The following is a 23,223-nucleotide window of genomic DNA, read 5'->3' as shown; positions in this document are numbered from 1 at the left end:
GTTCGGTGTTTTTCACTTCAGCTTCTGTGAACGCCCAGGTGAAGGTGAATAAGGATGACATCCAGAAAATGAATCCCCCCAAGTTCAGTAAGGTGGAGGATATGGCTGAGCTCACCTGCCTGAATGAGGCCTCCGTCCTGCACAACCTTAAGGAGAGATACTACTCCGGACTCATCTATGTGAGTGGACGGGAGTCTTTCGGCTTTATGCAGAAATCCACACTTCCACCTGAGTTTTAACCTTACATCCTGTCCCCCCCCAGACATACTCAGGTCTCTTCTGCGTGGTGATAAACCCCTACAAGAACCTCCCCATCTACAGCGAGGAAATCGTCAATATGTACAAGGGCAAGAAGAGGCACGAAATGCCTCCCCATATCTACGCCATCACAGACACGGCCTATAGAAGCATGATGCAGGGTGGGTGTGACTGATGCAGGACCAGGGCAGCTAACGGACCATATATGTACATAGCTGCTTTTAGCACAATCCTCTGCAATGTTGGTCCTCTTTAACCTGACTCCGCCAGATGGATTTGCGGAGCAAAAAAACAAATCTTTCTTTAAACCTTTTATGTCTTCTGTTTCTCATAGTAGCTTTCTCTGGGCTGTTCCCGTTTGGCATCCTGGGCATCCATGCGCACCAATACAGCGTTTTGCTCTATAGTTATGCTACTATAGGCTTAGACTGCCGGAGGACATAGGGACCCCTTTTTCATCATTCCATCGCTATTCTAACCTGACTCTGCCAGATGGATTTGCTCTGCATATCCATCTGGAAACCTTCTGTTGAAGTAATTTTGGGAAGGGGCGAAAATACTGGTTAGCTGATTGGCCTATGTTGGTGATAGACGGGCCAAATAAACCAATCAGATCAACGAAGCATATGACGTACTAACAGAGCGACAACAAAAACACAACCACAAGCCAGGCTACTCTTGCCGAAACCAGTCGGGAGGAGAGCAAAAACATCTTTTCCTCTGAGAAAAGCCTCCAGAGCAGCGTTTTGCTCTTCTTTCAGTGAAGAAATACTCTGTAATTCCCATAAAACTTGCTCGATAGCCACGCTAACGCTAGTTTCATCGGCTGAAGCCGGCATGTTCTTTAGATTGAACTGTCGCGCTTCTCGTTGCGTCACACCTCAACCCGCCTCAAAGCCAACGCTGATTGGACGTTCGTTTGGTGAACGGCTCCAAATTTTCTTTAACGGAGAGTCTCCAGACTGATTAGCGAGTGAAACCTTGAAAGCTCGCGAGATCAGGATGGTCTCATGAGGCTAAGTCCTCTTAAACCTTTCTTTGCACCCAATGTTATTCAGTTCCTGACAGTTTTTTTCTTTTTTTCCCCCTAACAGATCGTGAGGATCAGTCCATCCTTTGCACGTACGTTTCTTCAGTTCTTTGCATTTCTTTAGATTTTGCAAAACTGACAAGAATAACCTGGAAAGGCATAGGTATCAGCTGATGTTTGTGGTAATGAGTTAAGACTCGGAAAGCAGAATATTATTGGATCAGTTATCGTTAGATTTGTCGGTGCACAAAGATCCTCTGAGGACAAAATAATCAATTGTGCTACTCACAATGATTTTTATGGTTTAATTTTAGACTGATGTCAGAGGCCTTATTATGCAGGTTTAAGCCATACCTTTAATGATGCTGCACACTGCCAGTCAGCTTGTTGTAAGAAGGACAATAAACTCTCCTCTTGAAATTATTCAAATTCGTCTTAGATTATTTTTAGTTTGCATTTCTAAAGAATAAACGTATAATTGTGATACAGTAGTAGCCATTCATAATTTCCCCCCTTTCTTGATGAAGGGCCCTTGGCTGGTTCCTGACAATTCCTTTTTAAACCTCAATCTTTGTACTAAAATATTCTGTCATGATTTGTGGACTTTAAGATCTAAAGGGAAGCATCATCTCCTGGTCAGACCCTGAATCAAATTACAAGTCCTGCTTTTATTTCATTTGTCCTGCTTGGTTTTTATTAAAACATGTCATTGGACTCAGTTTGACTTTTAAGTTACAGCTTCTGGTGTTTCTGTGTTTTTTTTGCATTTTTTTTTTTTTTTTTTGCAGAGGCGAGTCAGGAGCTGGAAAAACGGAGAATACAAAGAAGGTCATTCAGTATCTTGCACATGTCGCTTCATCCTCCAAGTCCAAGAAAGAGCAGGTTGGTTTGAAAACCAAATGGGCTTCTATCCTTTTTTTTTTTTTTTTTCCTCTCCAGTGGGATAGGTGAAAGGGAAGAGACACGCCCCTTTTCTGCAGCTCATCTGTTTCCTGATCGTTCCACAGTCTTGTCTTTGGTAGATTTCCATTTTAGTCCAGACCCCTGAAGGTATGCATCTTAGCAAGCTGCGAGGCGACGATGGTGCATTCCTACCTCCTGCCCCGACACGCCTGCCTCTCCTCCGTCGCAAAGGAGTTGAAGCAAAACTCACATCTTTGAACACGCACGTCTGTGCTGCTATTCTTGTATAGGATGTTTCACAAGACTTGACATGAAATATTTCATAAATCATTTTGTCACCAGTCATTGTTGGCCACCAGGTTTCCTGTTAAATTATGTAACATCTGACCTAGAATCTGTTTCTAATGTGTTGAATTTCCTTTCTTTCTGCAGGGCAGTGCTGTGTTGTCACATGTGAGTTCATCTCTTTGGCTTCATATGTGTCCATACTAACAAAGAGTCGGTTCTTCTTGCCTGGGTGTCTCCTAAACCTCATACAGCCACAAGCTTTTAGCTTAAAGACTGAGAAACTGCAGAGTTTGTGCAGAAAGGGAAGTATTAAGCATTCAGTTCCTTATAAGATGACTACCTACTATTGATACTTGTGACAGAAATACTGTAACCTTTCCTTAAAGTGCTTAAAAAGGGACCAAGCAAGCATTTTCTCTAAAGTATTATTAAATTAGCATCTAACGTGCTAACAAGCCTGAGCGGTTGTCTATGTGTAAGGGTTGGTGCAGTTTGCTCACCATTTAGCTTGCTTGCCCATGAAACCACCAGTTTACCAGAAACTTAATCTGTGGCTGAACTAAAGCTTAGCTCAGGTTTCCTCACTCCACCCAGCAGCTGTTTTCATCCAGTCAGGCTTTGTTTTTCTTCATGGTGTAGGTATTGTTGTTTGTGTCATGGTCTGGCCGGCGGTGGCGTGCACTGCGACGCTTGAGCCTGCATGGAAAGAAACCAGCGTTGCAGGGGTTTAAAGCCTGAGCGGGCTTGCTGCTCTGGGGGGAGTGTGCTGTATGCAGGAATGTGCAGCATCTGTATTTTGCCTGTGCTTGCGTGTGATTGGTTGGGCAATAACGGTGCCTAAGGTCTGTCTTTTTGGAAGGAAAAGAGATTCTTTTACATCAAAAGGAAAGTTCTTTCCTAGTATTCATCTGCTAAGGAAGGATGTGCATGTCTGCTTGGTTTGACTGTCTGCAGCTTGAGTCGTGATGAAACGAGTGATTCTGTCTCTTCTCCATTAGGGGGAGCTTGAGAAGCAGCTGCTGCAGGCCAACCCCATCCTGGAAGCCTTTGGAAACGCAAAAACGGTCAAGAATGATAACTCCTCCAGATTTGTAAGTGACTCCATTACCTGCACCAAATGCGTCTGAGAGACGCATGATGGTCCCTTTTTTTTTTTTTTCCACCTTTATTCAAACAGGGTTTCTTAACCCTGATCCTCAGGGCCCTCTGCTAACACACTTGCATACATTTTAGTAAAACCAAATTTAAATTAAATTTAGTTTATTTCTATAGCTCCAATTCACATCATGTCATCTCAGGTCACTTTCCAGTTCACCAGATCATCCAGTCAGATTGATTTAAAGTTTTCTATCTAAGGAAAACCAGCTGATTGCATCGACTCATTGACTCTTCAGCAATCCCTCACACTAAGCATGCTTGTAGCGACAGTGGAGAGGAAAAACTCCCTTTGAACAGGAGGAAACCTCCAGCAGAACCAGGCTCAGTGTGAGCGGCCATCTGCTGAGGCCGACTGGGGTTCAAGGAGACAGAAGCAGACATAGAAAAAGAAGCATAGATACAAAAGGCAACTGTAAAAGGCGGTCCCTCCAGGAAACACACAGCCAGGCAGACGAGCTCCGAGCCAGCTCCCATGTCAGAGGATGAAGAGAGCACATCCAGTTAGTCACAGTCAGAGAAACAGGACTACACTGTAAAACAGGCCAAGCTCCAACATCTAGAAACAAAGGTGTTGATGGCAGCAGCACAGCTGATATTTCTCTCCAGGATGGAGTCACAGCCAAACAGGAACAGACCAGATGAAGCTACTGTGAGAAAAAGCAGAGAGAGCAGAACGTTAGAGATTGAACTAACAGATTCTGCAGAGTGGGAGAATAGAGATAGACTTCTGGAGGACATAGGCACCCCTATTTCACCATTTTAAGCCTGGAGGGCTTAAAGATTATTGTCAGACCTTTAAACATCAAAGGTGGAAATGTGCCGTCCTGTTTTAACCTCAGTGTTCCTGTTTCAACTCAGCCTTTATGATCAGATCCTCCTCTGGTGTATGCGAGTATCACTGAGGTTTACTTTAGAAAGTCAGTAAGTCCTCCCATGGTATCAGACTGACAAATGAGGATTTTTTATTTTTTTTTGTATATTGTGCTAACCTGCATTTAAATGTACCTTTTTTTGTTTTTACTTGTAAAAGGGGAAATTCATCAGGATCAACTTTGACGTGAACGGCTACATCGTTGGAGCCAACATTGAAACTTGTATCCTTTCTTGGTTCACCTGAACGTCAGATTCATCAAGTCCACTGATTCAGCTACTGGTAAACGAATAAAAAATCCCATCCTGGTTGATCCTTGACCGAACCCTCAGATCTCTTGGAAAAGTCTCGAGGCGTCAGGCAGGCTAAAGAAGAGAGGAGCTTCCACATCTTCTACTACATGCTGACAGGAGCAGGAGACAAAATGCGCTGTGAGCTTTTAAACACTTGGTCATCACAGCAGGGGTGCAAAATAACAGCTGCATTTTTCAAGTTCTAAAATGTCAGATTAGCATTATTTTGACAAAATTTAAATTAAGCATAAAGTAAATTTTGTGAACATCATCCATCAATCTACTTCCGCTGATCCGGGGTTGGGTCGCGGGGGCAACGGCTTCATTAGGGAGGCCCAGACGTCCCTCTCTCCAGCCACTTGGTCAAGCTCCTCCATGGGAACCCCGAGGCGCTCCCAGGAACGCCGAGAAACGTAGTCCAGCGTGTCCTGGGTCTCCTCCTGGTGGGACGTGCCTGGAGCACCTCACCAGGGAGACATCCAGGATGCATCCTAACCAGATGCCCGAGCCACCTCAACTGGCTCCTCTCGATGTGGAGGAGCAGAGGCTCTACTCGGAGTCCTTCCTCGATGACTGAGCTCCTCACCCCATCTCTAATGCCACGTTCACACTGCAAGCAGCAGAGACAGCAGGAGCAGCTAGTTTACATGCAAAGTCAATGGTTGACGTGCATCAAGGTGCAGCAAAAGGTTCTGCCGCAGCAGCGCATCAAATGTGTCAGATGCTCAAGTTGAAAACATTGAACTTTAGTTGCTGGACACTCCTCATCAACCAATCAGCGAAGCTGATCTGGGAGCTGGCAGGGAGTCAGATGCAGCACTGCTGATGCAGAGCGCTATGATCACTCCTCTTAACTGTTTATTAACGCCTAAATTAACTTAAAATGTGGAAACCTGCCGGCAGAATATGTTGGCTTTTATTATCCTGATGCCTGCAGTTTAGATTACGTATGTGGAAAAACGCCTTCCAGCCACTGCGAGCAGTAGAGGAAAACGCTAAGAGGCATCCGGGCCAGAACCTGCTGCTGGGGATTCCCAGTGACAGCGCAGCGCCGGTATGTGGGGGTCTGAGCGGCTCCCACAGAGAAATAATATTTGAAGGCAGGATGGTAATCTGGATGAACTGACTGCACAGAGGAAGTTTTCAGGAGGACTTTCTCACTTCAACACATATTAAAACAAATTTTTACCCGCTGATCACAGCAAATATAGCTGCCATTGTTCCAGGCAGAGAAAGGATAGGGTAGCTCCGCCAAACGCACATCGGACCCACTTTTCTGCTCTAGAAAAGATGCTTCAGCTGCACGTCAGTACTCAACTTGTACAAGCATAAAAAATGAAGCAGCGCGCGCGTTTTCGTTGCTTCTGCTGCGGTTTGAACGTAGCATTAGGAAGAGCCCAGACACACTAGTTCAGCTTAATTATTGAAAATGCATTAAAAGCTGAAGATTCCATGTCTGCTTTGGGAACATAGTAAAGTCAGTTTGATCGTAGTTGTTTTGTATAGAATTAAAGTGATTTGATCTCTTTGTTGCTCCCATTTCAGCTGATTTGTGTCTGGAGGATTACAGCAAGTACCGTTTCCTGTCCAATGGAAATGTGACCATCCCAGGGCAGACGGACAAGGAAATGTTCCAGGAAACCATGGAGGCCTTTAATATCATGAGCATCCCTGAGGAGGAGATAACTGGTATTTAGTTTAAGTGCCATAGAACCACCGTCTGTCAGATTGTATGGCTTTGTTTCAGTTTAGTGTATTTCTATAGCTCCAATTCACATCATGTCATCTCAGGTCACTTTCCAGTTTTCTATCCAAGGAAAACCAGCTGATTGCATCGACTCATTGACTCTTCAGCAATCCCTCACACTAAGCATGCTTGTAGCGACAGTGGAGAGGAAAAACTCCCTTTGAACAGGAGGAAACCTCCAGCAGAACCAGGCTCAGTGTGAGCGGCCATCTGCTGAGGCCCACTGGGGTTCAAGGAGACAGAAGCAGAGATAGAAAAAGAAGCATAGATACAAAAGGCAACTGTCAACCAGCAATCCCTCACATTAAGCATGCTTGTAGCGACAGTGGAGAGGAGAAACTCCCTTTTAACAGGAAGAAACCTCCAGCAGAACTGTAGAAGCAGTTTTATTGTCTTATATATATCCTTAAACGTTGCCCTATACTTACTTAGCAACAAAACGGTACATGCTGAAAGTCAAGTATGAGTCTTAGCAATAATAACGTCCCTAATGCCTTTTTCGTACGCAATTAGATGATGTATGAGGAGGTTTGGCATAAACAGAGAACATCTGTATAAACATTCCTCCCAGTGTCAAATTGACCGCTGGCGTCGGCCAGAACACGTGAATTCCAGTAAGCTTTCGACATGATATTCCTGTGCATGTGCAGTTTCGTAATGCGATGTGGAAACTATAAATGCTGCCTAGAATCGACTGAAGGTTGGGGGATAACTGAATTTTGACGATGCAGTGCTGATTGTATGAAGTGTTTTAAGACAGCTGTATGAATTCGGTTTGTAATTAAATGTGTCCCCCCTCCAGATGATAAAATGGTGTGAATGGTGGCCTTCTTTCAGTCATAAGGGAATTCTACCAATGAGCTTCCATAGAACCAGGCTCGGCGTGAGCGGCCATCTGCTGAGGCCGACTGGGGTTCAAGGAGATGGAATAGTACACCCAAAACATGGTTAGCCTTCATTTTCTACTCACCCCCATGCTGAACAACACTCTGGAGTTTTGTTTAGAATGTTTTTAGAGCATAAACAGTAGTGTATAGGATTTCCTAAAAGCGCGTTCACGAGTCTACGGAAACTGCGGCAGACCAAACCAGATGAAAGTGCGCATTCAGCGTCTGCTCTGCCGATAATGCAAGCGTAGAAGAAGAAATGTGCTGTTTACCTGTGCAAAGAAAGAAACAACGGAAGAAAAATGTCTGAGGACTTCAGTGTTGAGGAAGAGCATGAGTTCTTTGCCGAGCTGAATGCGCTGGTTTGGTCTGCCGCGGTTTCCGTAGCGTCATGAACTCGCTTTTAGGAAATCCTATACACTACTGTTTATGCTCTAAAAACATTCTAAATGACTTCGTTTCGAGTAAATTCTGGATGCTACCCACTCAGGACACTTGGAATACATTGGACGAGCAGTATGGAGGAATATTGACACGTTTTTTGTGGACTTTTATGGACCTTTCTGTCTCGGTCACCATAGACCTCCATTATTTGAATGTCAGCAGACAGCAAGAAGCCTCCCAGATCTCCAGATGCATTTGAGATATCAAAAAAGTACTCCAGAGTGTTGTTCAGCATGGGGGTGAGTAGAAAATGAAGGCTAATCATGTTTTGGGTGTACTATTCCTTTAAGGAGAAATTTGTAGGGAATATAAAACCGGATGTCATGTTGAGAAACTATAAACATGTCAGAAGTCTGAGCTGCTTTTGTTCCTCCTCAGGTCTGCTGAAGGTCGTCTCAGCCGTGCTCCAGTTGGGGAACATGATCTTCAAGAAGGAGCGACACTCGGACCAGGCGTCCATGCCTGACGACACGGGTACACCTCCTTCACTGTGGAACAGGAGCATGTGAAAATGAAGACGGCTTTTAATTTAATCCTGTGATGTTTGCCATCTTTCACTCCCAGCTGCCCAGAAAGTCTGCCACCTGCTGGGCATCAATGTGACCGACTTCACCCGAGCCATCTTGTCTCCCAGGATCAAGGTCTGCTCTGCAGCTGGTTGAAACATTTGCGATTCAGTCTAAACCTTGTGAAGTTTTGGAGAAACTGAGTCTCTTGCAAGAGAAAGTTCAAATTTATTTTAAGTCCTTAGATGGAGAGAAAAGCTCTGACTGCAAACACACCTATACTGTTCAAATCCCATCACACTCTCCCTTGGAACCAACCCATCCCTGCATAAAGAACTTCCTCACACACAAACATTTGGAGCAAAATGACTTCATTTAATCAAGGAGATGCATTTTTCATTAGCGAGATAAACACTCGGGTGTGAAGGAGGATAAGGAAACCTTATACGCTTATATTTTATCGCTCTAGGCTGAGGAAAAAACATGCTTCCACATTATTGTCAAAAATACTTGAAGATGATCGAATCGTTCGGGTTCCTCACAGCGACGTAGTGTAATGCTGGCGTTTTCTCTCTCAGGTCGGTAGGGACTACGTTCAGAAGGCCCAGACCCAGGAGCAGGCAGAGTTTGCCGTTGAGGCTCTGGCCAAAGCTTCGTATGAGAGGATGTTCCGCTGGCTGGTGATGAGGATCAACAAGGCTCTGGACAAAACCAAGAGGCAGGGAGCGTCCTTCATAGGAATCCTGGATATTGCTGGATTTGAGATCTTTGAGGTAACCTCCTAAAAGTTAAATTAAAACACAATTTTGTTTATGCAACAAAAATTTGTCTGCAATTCCATTTAAAAAAAGCAGGTTATGCAACCTTTTAGTGAGCGCATTTAAAATGTAAAACCTCATTTACACATACATTTATCTCTTAATGCAGAGGTCTTCAACAGGGGGTCCGCGACCCCTAGGGGGTCCACAGAGGTACTGCATGGGGTCACGAAACTTTTGGTGGATTAGTCTTTTTTTTTTTTTTATATTCCCTCCTGCAATTTTTTCCACTAATTGAAATGTCTTTAAATCCACATTAACATGAATCCAACAGACTGTAGTAAACAGATAAATGAAAGCAGAAGATGTCTTTCAGTCATCAATGCTCACATTCAGCAACACACAGGAGCTCTTTCAAGCTGGACACCGTTTCATTCACAACACCTGTCCCATCAACCAGGAATCAGAATCAGAAATACTTTAATAATCCCAGGGAGGGATTACTCCATCTTTAATACAGTGACTATAGGACCACTTTGATATTACACAATTTCATAAAATATATGTAATTAGGGGGTCCCCGCTCCATCTCGCCATCAGTTTGGGGTCCTTGGCCTGGAAAACGATGAAGACCCCTGTCTTAATGCAAACTCCAATGCAGGTGCACTCGTGAAAGTTACGTTAGTTGCAAAAGTTACGGCAAACTTTGTCAGATGAGCCAAAAATCAAGCATAAGAAAACTTCAAAGCTAATGTTGCCTCACATTAGATTATATGTATACATTATAAATGATCAGTTCACACAATCTAAACACTGTAGATGCGCTACAGATGTTAAAGCTACAGTGTGTAATAATTACAGGGATATACGGTCAGAAATGTAATATATTATACATAACTATGTTATTTATCATGATCTACGAGCTCAGCCTCTTAACCTTAATATTTGCGTTGCCTTAGAATTCGTTATTTATAATTACATAGGAGCGGGTCTCGCAGCCATGGAGGCAGACATCTTTGCGCTACGGCAGCGCAGAGCCAACAAACTAGCGATTGCGAGATCGCCCATTACAATAACATGCTGCGTGATGATGCTGTTACACTCCAGTATATTTATTCAGCAACGTCCCTGACATTTCACAGGTAATGATTCAGTAATTTTCTGTAAAATAATTTTCTGGATATACACCTCGGTTACTTCTCTCCGGCTCCTTTGGAGATCTTCAAGCCTTTCCTCCTCTGCTCTAGTCACCCCGCTGGCACCTCTCCCTCGCCTGGCCCTAGCTGCACGCCCACCCCGCCCTCTCTGCCCTCGCCCTCTGCCCTCTTCCTCGCCTTGTAACCCCCGTGCCACAAACAAGACTTAGACTCTGTAAACGGGGAATATATATTCTTCCAGCGAACACAATCTCGCTGTTAAACTAATGACTACAATTACTTCGTCTGTTTTTATCACCATGCAAAGCAGCTCACCAAAACGTCACAACGACGTAGAAAAAATAACAGGTATATTTATTATCTTAAGTCTACATGAAATCTATACCCTACACAGACTAATTAAATACTATCTGTAAAATTATCTATGTAAACAAACCTCATCACTTGAGAAGGTAGGTGATGCAGACGTTGTGGAAGACATTTTGTCCCGTAACGCTCGCCGTACTGTTGGGGGGGAGAAGCGGTGGGGGGGAGATGTTCATGTTGCTGCGGTCTGGACGTTAGATGTCGCTGAAAATTACACACTGTAGCTTTAAGCAATCCCTGAAGTCTGTTCCGTTTATCTACTAATCGCCTGTAGAAAGACCTGATTCTGTCCATTAATTTTTCAAAGGATCCTGTAGTCCTGGATGATGATGACGATGGTGATGCATGAATCATTCAGGGTTATTTAAATGTGGAGTTGGTCTATCAAAAGCCAGCAGGTTGACTCTAAATCTGGTTTTAGTTATGTTGGACTTAAATAAAACACCTACATGCTGGAGAGGATTCTGTCACCCGGGTCATAATCATTCCAAAAAGTTAAACAATCCACTGGACTTTGTTTCCAAGTTTGAAGACGTTTCTCTTCCCATTCAGGAAGATTTTCGAGTTCAAAGCTTTAATATAGTAGCACAAAAACCTATTTTGGCTTAGTAAACCTGCAAATTTAACCGGAAGAACAGGTCTGCCCCTTAAGAATAGGATCTTGAGGTCTTTGTTGGCCTGCAATACCTGATACTGGTCTATGCCTCTGAAATGAGTCGTTGGGGGCAATTGTTAGTCTGGCTGACCAGGCAAGGTGTTCTGGTCCCCTGCATAGCGATGGAGGTTGATATGATACCAAAATGAATCCACTCCATTGCTGCATTGTAGGTTTTTGAAAGCTGAAATCTTGAGTCCACCCCCCCTCTGTTTAAGGTTGGTTTTTCTTAAGATATATGGTTTCCTTCATGCCCCTCTCAAGCCCCCTGTCGTCTTTGTCCAAAATGTGAACATTCTGGTCCTCAAAAGAATGTCCTTTGCGGTACATCTACACCTTATGGACAGTGTCTTTTCCGGAGTAGGACGCTCTTCCGTTTTGAGCCATTCGTCTGTGGCTGCATGTTTTCTAAACCAAAACAAGTTTTTTGGCTACTATATAAAGCTTGAAACTCAACGATAATTTTGACATTTGAATTGAAAATCTTCCTGGATGGGAAGAGAAACGTCTTCAAACTTGGAAACAAAGTCCAGTGGATTGTTTAACTTTTTTGGAATAACTGGAACATTATTGGTGAATGTAAGTGAGAAGGAAATGTGTGGAAGACATGATGTCCCCTGATTGAATACAAGATTTCACTAGGAATGATGAGTGGCTTAAAATGTATGGTTCAGTTTGTGAATGAATTCTCAGAGATAAACATAATGAAGGTCATGCAGCATCAGCAGCCTCGGATCCTTTTGACTGGGCGCTGATCAAACATGGGTGTGACTTGTTTTGACGGCCTGAACCAAGCCTATTTGTTTAATGCTCTAAGGATGAATCCTAATTATTCTACAGCAGGATGAAATGTCTACATAGAAACCAGACTGCAGTTTATTTAAAAACAGGAACCCGATCCAGCCATCTTTAGTCGCTGTAATCTGAATCTATTGACATGGACCTTTTCTAGTGACATAAAAGCTACAGTCTTATTATTTTTTCCCATAAAAATTAAACAATCCACTGGACTTTGTTTCCAAGTTTGAAGGCGTTTCTCTTCCCATCCAGGAAGCTTTTTTCCGATTCAAAATGTCAGAAATGGCGTTAAAGTCGAGGCTTTATAGAGTGGACCAACAAAGCCTTGTTTTTGTTTGAAAACATGCAAATAGAAACGGATGAACGGGTCCCCCCCTTTGGAATGGGGTCGTTTGGCATCTTTTGTTAGCCTGCAATGCCCCATACCTGTCTATGTCTCTGAAAGGGGGGTCATTAAAGGGAATTGTTGGCCTGGCTGAATAGGCGAGGTCTTCTGTTCCCCTATAAAGGGGTTGGGGGTAACAAATATGGCGGGAAGGGAGTCTGAACTTTTCCACAGAAGCATGGATCGTAAAGTTTCAGCGTATCCTCGTTAAATTTGATTTGATCTCTTTACCTCCTGCAGCTGAACTCCTTTGAGCAGCTCTGCATCAACTACACCAACGAGAAGCTGCAGCAGCTCTTCAACCACACCATGTTCATCCTGGAGCAGGAGGAGTACCAGAGGGAGGGCATCGAGTGGAGCTTCATCGACTTCGGCTTGGACCTGCAGCCCTGCATCGACCTCATTGAGAAACCTGTATGATTCCCAGTCAAACCAACAGTGCAGTTGATGTGTTGCAGTATAAATCGCACCATGTGGCCGTTTCCTGTTATAGCAGTGGTGTGTCTCTTCTCTTGGTTTGTTCCAGGCTGGTCCTCCAGGCATCCTGGCTCTGCTGGACGAAGAGTGCTGGTTCCCTAAAGCCACCGATAAGACGTTTGTGGAGAAACTGGCTCAAGAGCAGGGAACTCATCCAAAGTTCGTTAAACCTAAGAAACTCAAGGATGATGCAGACTTCTGCGTTATTCACTACGCAGGAAAGGTTAGATCACCTTTGTGTTTTTTCATCAAATGTTTGGCCGAAGCTGAATAACAATTATCCAGTGAATAAATGTTTTTTTTTAAAAACCTTTTTAGATGAGGTAAATCTATAAATTAGCAGGTTCTGAGCTCTGCGGCGATGTTACTGACTCGTACAGACAGAAGGGCTCATATTACACTGATTCTTTTTCTTTTTTACAGTGTCCTGTCTGGCGTTGTGGCAATAAGGATAATTGTCTTGATGCCAAAAAAGAGCCAAACAGATTTTGCTTTCACAAGTGGAGCAGTACGGCTATCGCCCTAATGTTCCGCTTTATTTAGGCATATAAATAACTGTATTGTAATTCATGCAGTGAGGATTAGAGATTATATGGACACTGCAATGTAAGTTAAACAGGAAAAAGAAAAGATGAAAGAGGAGATTAAAGGGAGATTATGATAAAATATGTTTAGTCTGCTTCATCACCTGCAAAGAGATGTAAACAGAACGGCACAAGCAATGGACATAGTATAAGAGATACAATAAAGTACCGCCTAGATACTATCGCTGAAGGAGTATTATTTAATCTGACATGTATACTGTGGTAGCTGAAGATAAGAATATGGGCTTTTTGTGTGGAGGTGAACCTCTAAGTACCTGTAGTTGTTTGTGAGAGTGCACTTGTGCATGCAACGGAAAAATGCTCAATAGTGGTTGTGAAGGGCCAAAGACCCGCTCCCCCCAGAGCTGGGTGACCCAAAACTCCAGATGCCCAAAAGCTCTTCAATGGCTCCCAGTCTCTTTTCGGTTCCAGTTTAAAATCCTGGTGCTGACTAGAGACTGACACGGGAGTGGATTTTCACTCCTGTCCCGTCCCACTCCCACAGAAAAAAATTGTGTCCCGTCCCGATCCCGGGCCAGAGTAGAAATCTAAATCCTGTCCCGTCCCACTCCTGGTGAAATTACTCCCATTCAGAATGTCTCCCGCTCCACTCCCATTCTTGTTCTTTTTAAACGCGGGTGAAAAAATTCAGAGCGGAAGCACAGTTGGTTTTTGGGTCGTGTAGTTTTTTTGACTCGTATTATAGTGTAGGCTTCAAGGAAAAAAACTACAAAATGGCGGCGCCAGTACTGGATTTTTTTTCCTTTCTATTTTACTCCCGGAAAAATGTCAGTCTCTAGTGCTGACCTTCAGAGACTTTCACGGTTAGGCTCCCTCCTACATAAGAGACTTGTTGTTTCCTTATAGCCCCTCTGGGAGGCTGAGGTCTCAGGTCCAGAAGCTGCTCATGGTCCCTCGTACTCGTTACAGGAGCAGTGGAGATCGCTCCTTTAAGGCGGTCGCGCCGACGCTCTGGAACGACCTCCCACTTTACTTGCGCTTACTTGACTCTGATGTTTTTAAGAGTGAACTGAAAACCTATTTGTTTAAGAAAGCTTTTTAATTCTAGTAGATTAATGGTGGTTTTATGACTGTCTTTTGTGACTGTAAATGATTTTTATTTGTATTGTAATTTTGTGAAACGCCTTGTGACCTCTATAGGCTGATTTATACTTAGAACCAGGTAGTCTGCTTGTGTGTCGGAAACTACCTGGTTACACTATGTGTATTTCCTGTTTGGTACCTTACCAGCTTGTTTTGTCTGTCTGACCGCCATTTTGGAAAACGACTGAAGATGGACCAGCTAGAAGAGTGAGGTGCGCGATAATGCTTGGACCCTTTTTCCACCTGGATCCGGTCTGTTTCGCCCTCATGTCCCTTCATTGTCGAACAAACTGCCCCCACTTCCTCACCGCCTCGGCCGTATCTAGACCCACAGATAGTCTTTGAATGTCCCTCTGGCGTTGTGGCGTGGAATAAACACAGCGCAGACCACGCTTCAATATTGAGCATAAATCAAAAATATCTGCGACGAGCTCACTGCTGCACTCCGCTGCAGGAGGATAACCAGCCCTTATGTCTGTGAAAGGTGCTATATAATAAATATTACTTACAAAAAACAAAAAAACTAAATCTATTGACCCAAATGATGAATATTTATCGTTTAGATAAATAAAAAATGGGTTCCTTCAGACAGGTTTGTTGCATAATGAGCCTCCCTAAAGCAAAGGGAGCAACACTAACTGTCTGACATGTATTTGATGGTTTGATGAAGCTAAATTATCCGTCAGAGCTGCCTGTAACCTTTTTATTCTTAGCAGGATAAGAGGACCTCAGTAATTTCAGAGTGAAGCAGCAGCATTCTTCACTTCTAAATCTAAATTTCCTCCCTGATTCAGGTGGATTACAAGGCAAATGAGTGGCTGATGAAAAATATGGACCCCCTGAACGAGTGTGTGGCCACCCTGCTGAACCAGTCCACCGACAAGCTGATTGCCGACCTGTGGAGAGACGGTAAGCGGTGATCAGCGCTGTGCAGAATCAGCCGTTTGCTTTTAAAGACTCTCTACTAAAGGGAAAAATGTTAAAGCGCAAGGATGAGGCTGCATTAGCGGTTAGCAGAAAACCTCCAGGATCTTCCATGTTTATAATGGTATAAATTAGATTGGTTATACGGAGTAATGCTGTACTGAACCACCACCACCTGTTGCTGCACACTGCCAGTCAGTTGGCTTATTTTAAAAAAAAATAAAAAAAATTCTGTGTCTAAACTGAAGGAGTAACTGATTACTTTAAATGCAACAGCTGCTGTAGAAGAGCTGAGCAGGTCCTTAATTCCCCCCGCTTTACAACTGTTCAGTTCAATTTTATAATAATTTTACTAAAGACTCCCCTTTACAGCTTCATATGCAACATATATAAACTATTATTCAGTAACGCTTGTTTTACAGTACACAAATAACAAAGTAAAAACATGACAAGTCAGTCACAATATATTATACTTGGTAACAACAAAAACTTTATTTGGTAATTACCACAAAATTAAGGTATATAATTTTAAAGTAATTAGTAGGGATGCAGGATATAATCGGCCCCCTATCGGTATCGGCTTTAAAACTGAATATCGGACATCGGCCACCCCACCGATATTTCACCCGATATTTGATCAGCTTCTGAGTTTCTAAAGTCTAAAAAAAATAAAAAATAAATACTACTTCTTCTTCTTCCTCAAAAACTTCTTTTTTACAGACTTAAAAACAGATAATCCTTACAGGATCTTCTGTTTTAAAACCCACCCTATTATGTTATAATCTATTAATAAAGGCTCTACTGGGAAGGGAGCAGTGAGAAAAGGTGCTGGTTGTGAGCTAGCAGTTCTTCTCCCTCCTGCAGAGGCTGTTGTTGCAAATCCCTGTCTGTGTCTGATCTTTTCGTCCTCTATTAACTCACATTTCTTTGAACCCAACAATGTTATTACATAGTTATTGGTGTACAGTGAAGGAAATGGTCGCCTTAAATCTATTTTTACTTGTTTTACACATTTAACGTCTAGTTTATAGTCCATCTAATCTTATAACCAACATGTCTGTTAAGCAGATACGTCCTTCCTTAGTAGTTGATCTATTTACCAGTTTGCTGTATTTGTTCCTTTATAAAGAGCAGAAATTAAAAGTGTTAATTTTCTTTATTTGTGGATCCCAGTGAACCACATCGTCGGCCTGGATAAGGTGGCAGGAATGTCAGACTCTGGCCCCTTCAGGACCCGTAAAGGCATGTTCCGCACAGTTGGACAGCTGTACAAGGAGCAGCTGGGGAACCTCATGACCACCCTGAGGAACACCAACCCTAACTTTGTGCGCTGCATCATTCCCAACCACGAGAAGAAGGTATGACGCTGTTTTAGGAACTTACCAGATGTCTTGCTAAAATGACATGACTTGAAAAACACAGATCTATGTCCAATCTTTTTTTTTTTTTCTCCTCAGTCTGGTAAGCTTGAGTCTCACCTCGTTCTGGACCAGCTGAGGTGTAACGGAGTCTTGGAGGGAATCCGTATCTGCAGACAGGGCTTCCCTAACCGGATCGTCTTCCAGGAGTTTAGACAGAGGTGACACTTTCTAAATGCATGATGAATATTTGGACTGGTCACCAGTGGCGGCTGGTGGAGTTTTCTCTGGGGGGGGGCTATAAATTCAAAACAGACGTATACTAAGTTATCACACTAGCATATTTATATGAATGCCAACAACAAAAAACATTGGAAAAATGCTTTATAAAAACAAAAACATAATTTCATGTACAGGTTTGCTTTTTGTATACAAGCTTCTGAGGCTTTGTGAAGGTAAACCTGTGTTCTGCATGCTCCAATATTGTGTCACAAACCTAAAAAAAAACTAATGTACCAGTTTAATAATTGAGAAGCTATTGGTCAGCTTTGTTTTTTATATATAAACAATTTTCTGATGTGTTTATGAGCAGCAATGCAAATGAACCAGCGTCTAGAAAAAGTTGCCTAGATTCTATTATTTCCCATGTGAATCCCAGATTGTTAATTCTTCTTTGCCTTTTCTAAAAAGTGCTTTAAATCAGTCCTAGCTGTCTTTATCCATGCTGACTCACATCCTGACGACTGAAAAAGGAGGCAGGGAAAGAATAAAGCCTTAGCCTAGCTGCATGCAGTTAGCTAAGCCTTGCTGTTAAACCAGATCCTGGAAAAAGGACGTTTATTGTTCTGTCTCTGGCTCTTGCGCGCAAAATATCTGCGCTGTGGCCGGAGGTGGTTAGCAAATGCATTTCCTGTCATCAAATTTTCCTTTACCTTTGCCCATTGACTCTTCTTAAAAGTTTTACATGTGCAGTAGCTCCCCTATAATACAAAGAGTTTTGCGCCCTAGGGTGGAAATACTGCTTTTTCTCATAGTAGCTTCATCTGGTCTGTTCCTGTTTGGCTGTGACTCCATCCTGGAGAGAAATATCCGCTGTGCTGCTGCCATCAACACCTTTGTTTTTAGATGTTGGAGCTTGGCCTGTTTTCCAGTGTAGTCCTGTTTCTCTGACTGTGACTAACTGGATGTGCTCTCTTCATCCTCTGACATGGGAGCTGGCTCGGAGCTCGTCTGCCTGGCTGTGTGTTTCCTGGACGGGGCCGCCTTTTACAGCTGCCTTTTGTATCTATGCTTCTTTTTCTATGTCTGCTTCTGTCTCCTTGAACCCCAGTGGGCCTCAGCAGATGGCCGCTCACACTGAGCCTGGTTCTGCTGGAGGTTTCTTCCTGTTCAAAGGGAGTTTTTCCTCTCCACTGTCGCTACAAGCATGGTTAGTGTGAGGGATTGCTGAAGAGTCAATGAGTCGATGCAATCAGCTGGTTTTCCTTAGATAGAAAACTTTGAATCAATCTGACTGATGATCTGGTGAACTGGAAAGTGACCTGAGATGACATGATGTGAATTGGCGCTATAGAAATAAACTAATTTATAATTGTTCTGTTTAGTTGTGCAGGATTAGGCTAAAAACCAAACAGAGTCCAAGTCTGTGACATTTAGGAAGAATCCCGAATCCTGAAACTGTCACTATGCATTTAATGTGACTCTGGTTCCTTTATGCGTTTCAGATATGAAATTCTCACTCCAAATGCTATTCCAAAGGGCTTCATGGATGGAAAGCAGGCCTGTGTGCTCATGGTAATGTATTTAGTTTCAGGGATCAGCAGTTTATAGAAATGTCCCGTCATCTCACACTCAGAACGTCCCGTTTCTAACAGATCAAAGCCTTAGAGCTGGACCCCAACCTGTACCGCGTCGGTCAGAGCAAAGTGTTCTTCCGAGCTGGAGTCTTGGCCCACCTGGAGGAGGAGAGGGACATGAAGATCACCGACGTTATCATGAGCTTCCAGGCCTGGTGCAGAGGATATGTAGCCCGGAAGTAAGAAAGATGGGGAAATCTTTTATTTTTCGGATGGATCATCCTAATAAATGGTCCTCCCAAGTGTCAATCATTCTGGTGATCTGTTTACGTAAGGCCGTCCTTCGTGCTCGTCCCGTTAGCTATATTTTTCCGTGCATGCGCACTTTCAGGCGTGTATCTGTGGTGCGCTACGTTCAATCATCGAAGCTCACCGCGGTTCTTTGAAAATTGGCAGAGGGTCGGAAGAGGAGTGTCTACGAAGTAGAAAAAGGCCTCAAAAGAGGCAGATATATCCCAGAATGCTTTGCGTAGAGTACTCTCTTCGCAAAGCATTTTGGGATTTGCCGTCACAGCGGCCCCCTGTCGCCATAGGCTGTCATTACCCGACAGTAGCGACTAATAACAGAGATGGCGCAGGCACTGCGCAGGGAGGCGGAGTTACATGACCAACGGGGAGCAAAAAGTTGCGATCGTGTGTCCGAATGGTCAGTTAACTGAGTTCACTCATATACTCAACTATATAGTCGCCGCTCTATATAGTGACTGAGGGATTTAGGGGTTAAGGTGGACGTTCAGAAACAGTAAGCTTGTATGAACTATTAGAACAGCAGCTTTTAAACAGAGCGTGCACGTGGAGAAAAGTGGAGAGGGCGGGTCTTTTTTAAAATTCACAAAAATCCTCCACCATACATTTAAAGGTATAGTGGAGGATTTTTGCAAAGTTTAAAAAAAATAAAAAATGCACATGCACAACCCTGTACCCACTCCCAGGAGGGAACGTCTATTAAACGCGTGCTAGAGCGTGCATGAGCCCATACGTAAACATCCCGCCAGAATGATTGACAATTAGGACGACCACTTATTTTGATGATCCACCCGGAAAAAGAACATCCTCCACTACACCTTTAACACATTAGCCGCACTGTGCAAACTTAATTTGTTTTGTTTGCTTTTTAAGTAACGCTAATCGGTCGGTTCGTGTTTCTGTTCCGATTCAGAGCCTTTGCTAAGAGACAGCAGCAGCTGACCGCCATGAGAGTCATCCAGCGAAACTGTGCCGCTTACCTCAAACTCAGGAACTGGCAGTGGTGGAGGCTTTTCACCAAGGTGAGCTCAGTGGAAACTGTTCAAGGTGGTCCAATGTCATTCCACCGGTACGTCCTCCTGGACTGTAGCTTCCATCTTCTGGTTTTAGATCATTTATTTACTCCAATATTTCAAATATTTTTTTTCTCTCAGAAAGCATATATATTTTAAAAGGCATGTTTATGGATAAATATAACCACAACTTTAACCCTTTAATGCCAAATGTATCATTTTTGATACATACGGTTTCTGAAATGTTTTGCGTCTGACACCTTTTGCATAATTTATTGGTAAAAACTTTCCTCAAAATCCTATTGTACACAATCAGATATACCTGATAACAGAAGGGTAGAAGACTACACAAAAAATAATCTTGACGTATCGCACAGTAATAAATTATTAATATCAAAAATGTATTTCTGTTTTTTCTTTTTACATATTTTGTTAAAAGGCCAAATTACGGAAGAGGATTAGGGCCACTGGAAAAAAAAAAAAAAAAGTTAACTGATTTTTTTTATCAAAGTCAGAATTCTGAGAAAAAAAGTCAGAATTCTGAGGAAAAAAAGTCAGAATTCTGAGAAAAAAAGTCAGAATTCTGAGGAAAAAAGTCAGAATTCTGAGGAAAAAAGTCAGAATTCTGAGGAAAAAAGTCAGAATTCTGAGGAAAAAAGTCAGAATTCTGAGGAAAAAAGTCAGAATTCTGAGGAAAAAAGTCAAGATTCTGAGAAAAAAAGTCAAAATTCTGAGGAAAAAAGTCAAAATTCAAAAGTCAAAAAATATTAAACTGAAATAAAATTTAAAAATCAGTTTACTTTTTTATTTTTTTTTATTTATTAATTTTTTTTCTTCCAGTGGCCCTAATCCTCTTCCGTAGCAAATAAGGAATTCAAACCAAAAAAAAAAGTAATTTTCTGTTTTGTTTTATTCTTGGATCAGGCTTTAAAGGGTTAACTAAATGCTGGGAAAATGGTTCATGCAGACAAGGAGGAGATTATCATGTCAGCTGTTAGGTGTGGTTATTAGTTTAAAGATGGAATAATTATTTTCTTTTCAAAGTGGTCACATTCCAGCCCCTAAAACTAGAGCAAAATGAAAAAAAACCTATTAAAGGATAATTCCGGTTTTTAACACTTTTAGCCCATTTTCTGTAGTGTCCAGGATGAAATCGAATGATCGACACCAAAATTTTGACAATTGGTCCTGTCTCTGCTATTTGGCTCATGCAGAATCCCCCCCTGGCTGCTTCAGAATGGCTTCCATAGTGCATGTCCGATAATGTCCTTAAAACAACCTTAAACGTTATTTTTTTTTAAATATGCTACTCACCGGGTCGTCAGCGCTGTTCAATGACGTTCCAAAAAAAGTTTCGTAAAGAAAAAACGTTCCTGTCTTGTTTTATTTAGCATTTTGTAAATCCCATTGAGTTCTGTTGGAATAGTCAATATCCCTCCGCCACCGGAAACGGAAATGGGGCCTGTTTACGCTTAGTTGTAGTCTTTTCGCAAGGCCCAAGTGTTTCTGCTTCACTCTGTGTACTCCGACGTCGAGGTGCTAACGTCTCTGTTAAACACTTTAAAAAACTCTGAAAATGGAATACGAAAGGTGGATTCTTGAGGAGGACATATTGGACTTTGAGTTTGACGGTAGAGGATACCGTCGCCAACTAGTGGTCTGGAGTGTGCAACGCTTCAGATTCGAACGGGAAGCGGAAGTTTATAAGCGGTTGTGATGTATCGGAAAAAATAGTTCTGGGATTTACAAAATGCTAAATAAAACAAGACAGGAACGGTTTTTCTTCACGAAACTTTTTTTGGAACGTCATTGAACAGCGCTGACGACCCGGTGAGTAGCATATTTTAAAAAAAGAACGTTTAAGGTTGTTTTAAGGACATTATCGGACATGCACAATGAAAGCCATTCTGAAGCAGCCAGGGGGGGATTCTGCATGAGCCAAAAAGCAGAGACAGGACCAATTGTCAAAATTTTGGTGTCGATCATTCGATTTCATCCTGGACACTACAGAAAATGGGCTAAAAGTGTTAAAAACCGGAATTATCCTTTAATAACCAGCTACCAGAATATTTATTAAGAAGCTTAATTTCTTTTTTTTTTTTTTTTTTTTTTGAAATAGTCAGACTCATTAAAACTCCATAAATGTTAAGCAATCCACTGGACTTTGTTTCCAAGTTTGAAGACGTTTCGCTTCCCATCCAGGAATCTTTTTCAATTCAAAATGTCCGAAATAGCGTTGAGTTCCAGGTTTTATAGAGTGGACCAAAAGCAAAGCCTTGTAGAAAAATGTTTTCTAAGCCCAAATAAGGCTTTGTGCGATGATAGTGGGAAGGGATCAACTCTATGGCCGCATTGTAGGTTTTATGAAAGCTGAAATAGCATAGATGGCTTCCTTCAAACCCCTCTCAAACCACCTGTCTTCTTTGTCCAAAATGTGAACATTCTGGTCCTCTAAAGCAGGGGTCACCAACCTTTTTAAGGCTGAGGGCCACTTCTAAAGAATGTCCTTTGTCCATAAGGTGTAGATGAACCACAGAGTCTTGTCCAGAGGAGGGCGCTCTTCTGTTTTGAGCCATGTATCTGTTTTCTAAGCCAAAACAAGTTTTTGGTCTACTATATAAACCCTGGAACTCAACGCTAATTCTGACATTTTGACTTGAAAAAGCTTCCTGGATGGGAAACGAAACGTCTTCAAACTTGGAAACAAAGTACAGTGAATTGTGCAAACAAGGAATCTTCTTCTTTCTCTGAGATGAAAACCCAGAATCATGGCGGGGGTGCGAGTAAAATGCAGTTCTGTCTGTAAAATTGACAGACCGTAGCAGCCATGTTTGCTCAGCCAGGTCTTTGTCCAAATATGTCGTCTTCTTTTCTTCTTTTTAGGGCTTTCAGCACAAAATTGCACAATTTGCCATGGCAGCGCGTTTTTAGTCTAGTGAGCTTCATGTTCCTCTTCTTCTCATTTGGCTTCCAGATAGACGAGTCCGAGTAGCGCCATCTCACTGCGGAGCTGAGTGCCATGTGGTTTTTAAACGTACAGCATAAGCAGATAGATCGCATCTAAGTGTCGGATCGCACATCGTGAGAACAAACCTCGTGAGCCGTGAACTTTTAAACCCTGCAGTTTCGTCGTATAGTGTGAGCTGTAGCTGCGTGC

General features: G+C 42.6%; 1 protein-coding gene across 1 annotated transcript in view; it reads left to right on the top strand.

Moving 5' to 3' along the window:
• Positions 1–23,223, top strand: part of LOC119775505 (myosin-9-like) — a 53,366-nt gene that overhangs the window by 9,535 nt on the left and 20,608 nt on the right. Inside the window, exons 3-22 of the mRNA XM_038273491.1 lie at positions 39–179; positions 263–419; positions 1,353–1,380; positions 2,077–2,170; positions 2,624–2,644; positions 3,478–3,570; positions 4,668–4,731; positions 4,841–4,939; positions 6,347–6,490; positions 8,258–8,353; positions 8,444–8,520; positions 8,964–9,158; positions 12,745–12,918; positions 13,031–13,204; positions 15,464–15,578; positions 16,767–16,951; positions 17,051–17,172; positions 18,676–18,745; positions 18,826–18,986; positions 19,967–20,075. Coding sequence (XP_038129419.1) covers positions 39–179; positions 263–419; positions 1,353–1,380; positions 2,077–2,170; positions 2,624–2,644; positions 3,478–3,570; positions 4,668–4,731; positions 4,841–4,939; positions 6,347–6,490; positions 8,258–8,353; positions 8,444–8,520; positions 8,964–9,158; positions 12,745–12,918; positions 13,031–13,204; positions 15,464–15,578; positions 16,767–16,951; positions 17,051–17,172; positions 18,676–18,745; positions 18,826–18,986; positions 19,967–20,075 — 2,319 coding nt within the window. The remainder of the gene's footprint in view (positions 1–38; positions 180–262; positions 420–1,352; positions 1,381–2,076; positions 2,171–2,623; positions 2,645–3,477; positions 3,571–4,667; positions 4,732–4,840; positions 4,940–6,346; positions 6,491–8,257; positions 8,354–8,443; positions 8,521–8,963; positions 9,159–12,744; positions 12,919–13,030; positions 13,205–15,463; positions 15,579–16,766; positions 16,952–17,050; positions 17,173–18,675; positions 18,746–18,825; positions 18,987–19,966; positions 20,076–23,223) is intronic.

Source organism: Cyprinodon tularosa, unplaced genomic scaffold (genome assembly GCF_016077235.1).
Source record: "Cyprinodon tularosa strain WSP-4 unplaced genomic scaffold, ASM1607723v1 ctg874, whole genome shotgun sequence".
Taxonomy (NCBI): Eukaryota; Metazoa; Chordata; class Actinopteri; order Cyprinodontiformes; family Cyprinodontidae; genus Cyprinodon; species Cyprinodon tularosa.
Note: the sequence above shows the minus strand (reverse complement) of the source record. Positions and strands in the feature narration are given on the sequence as shown.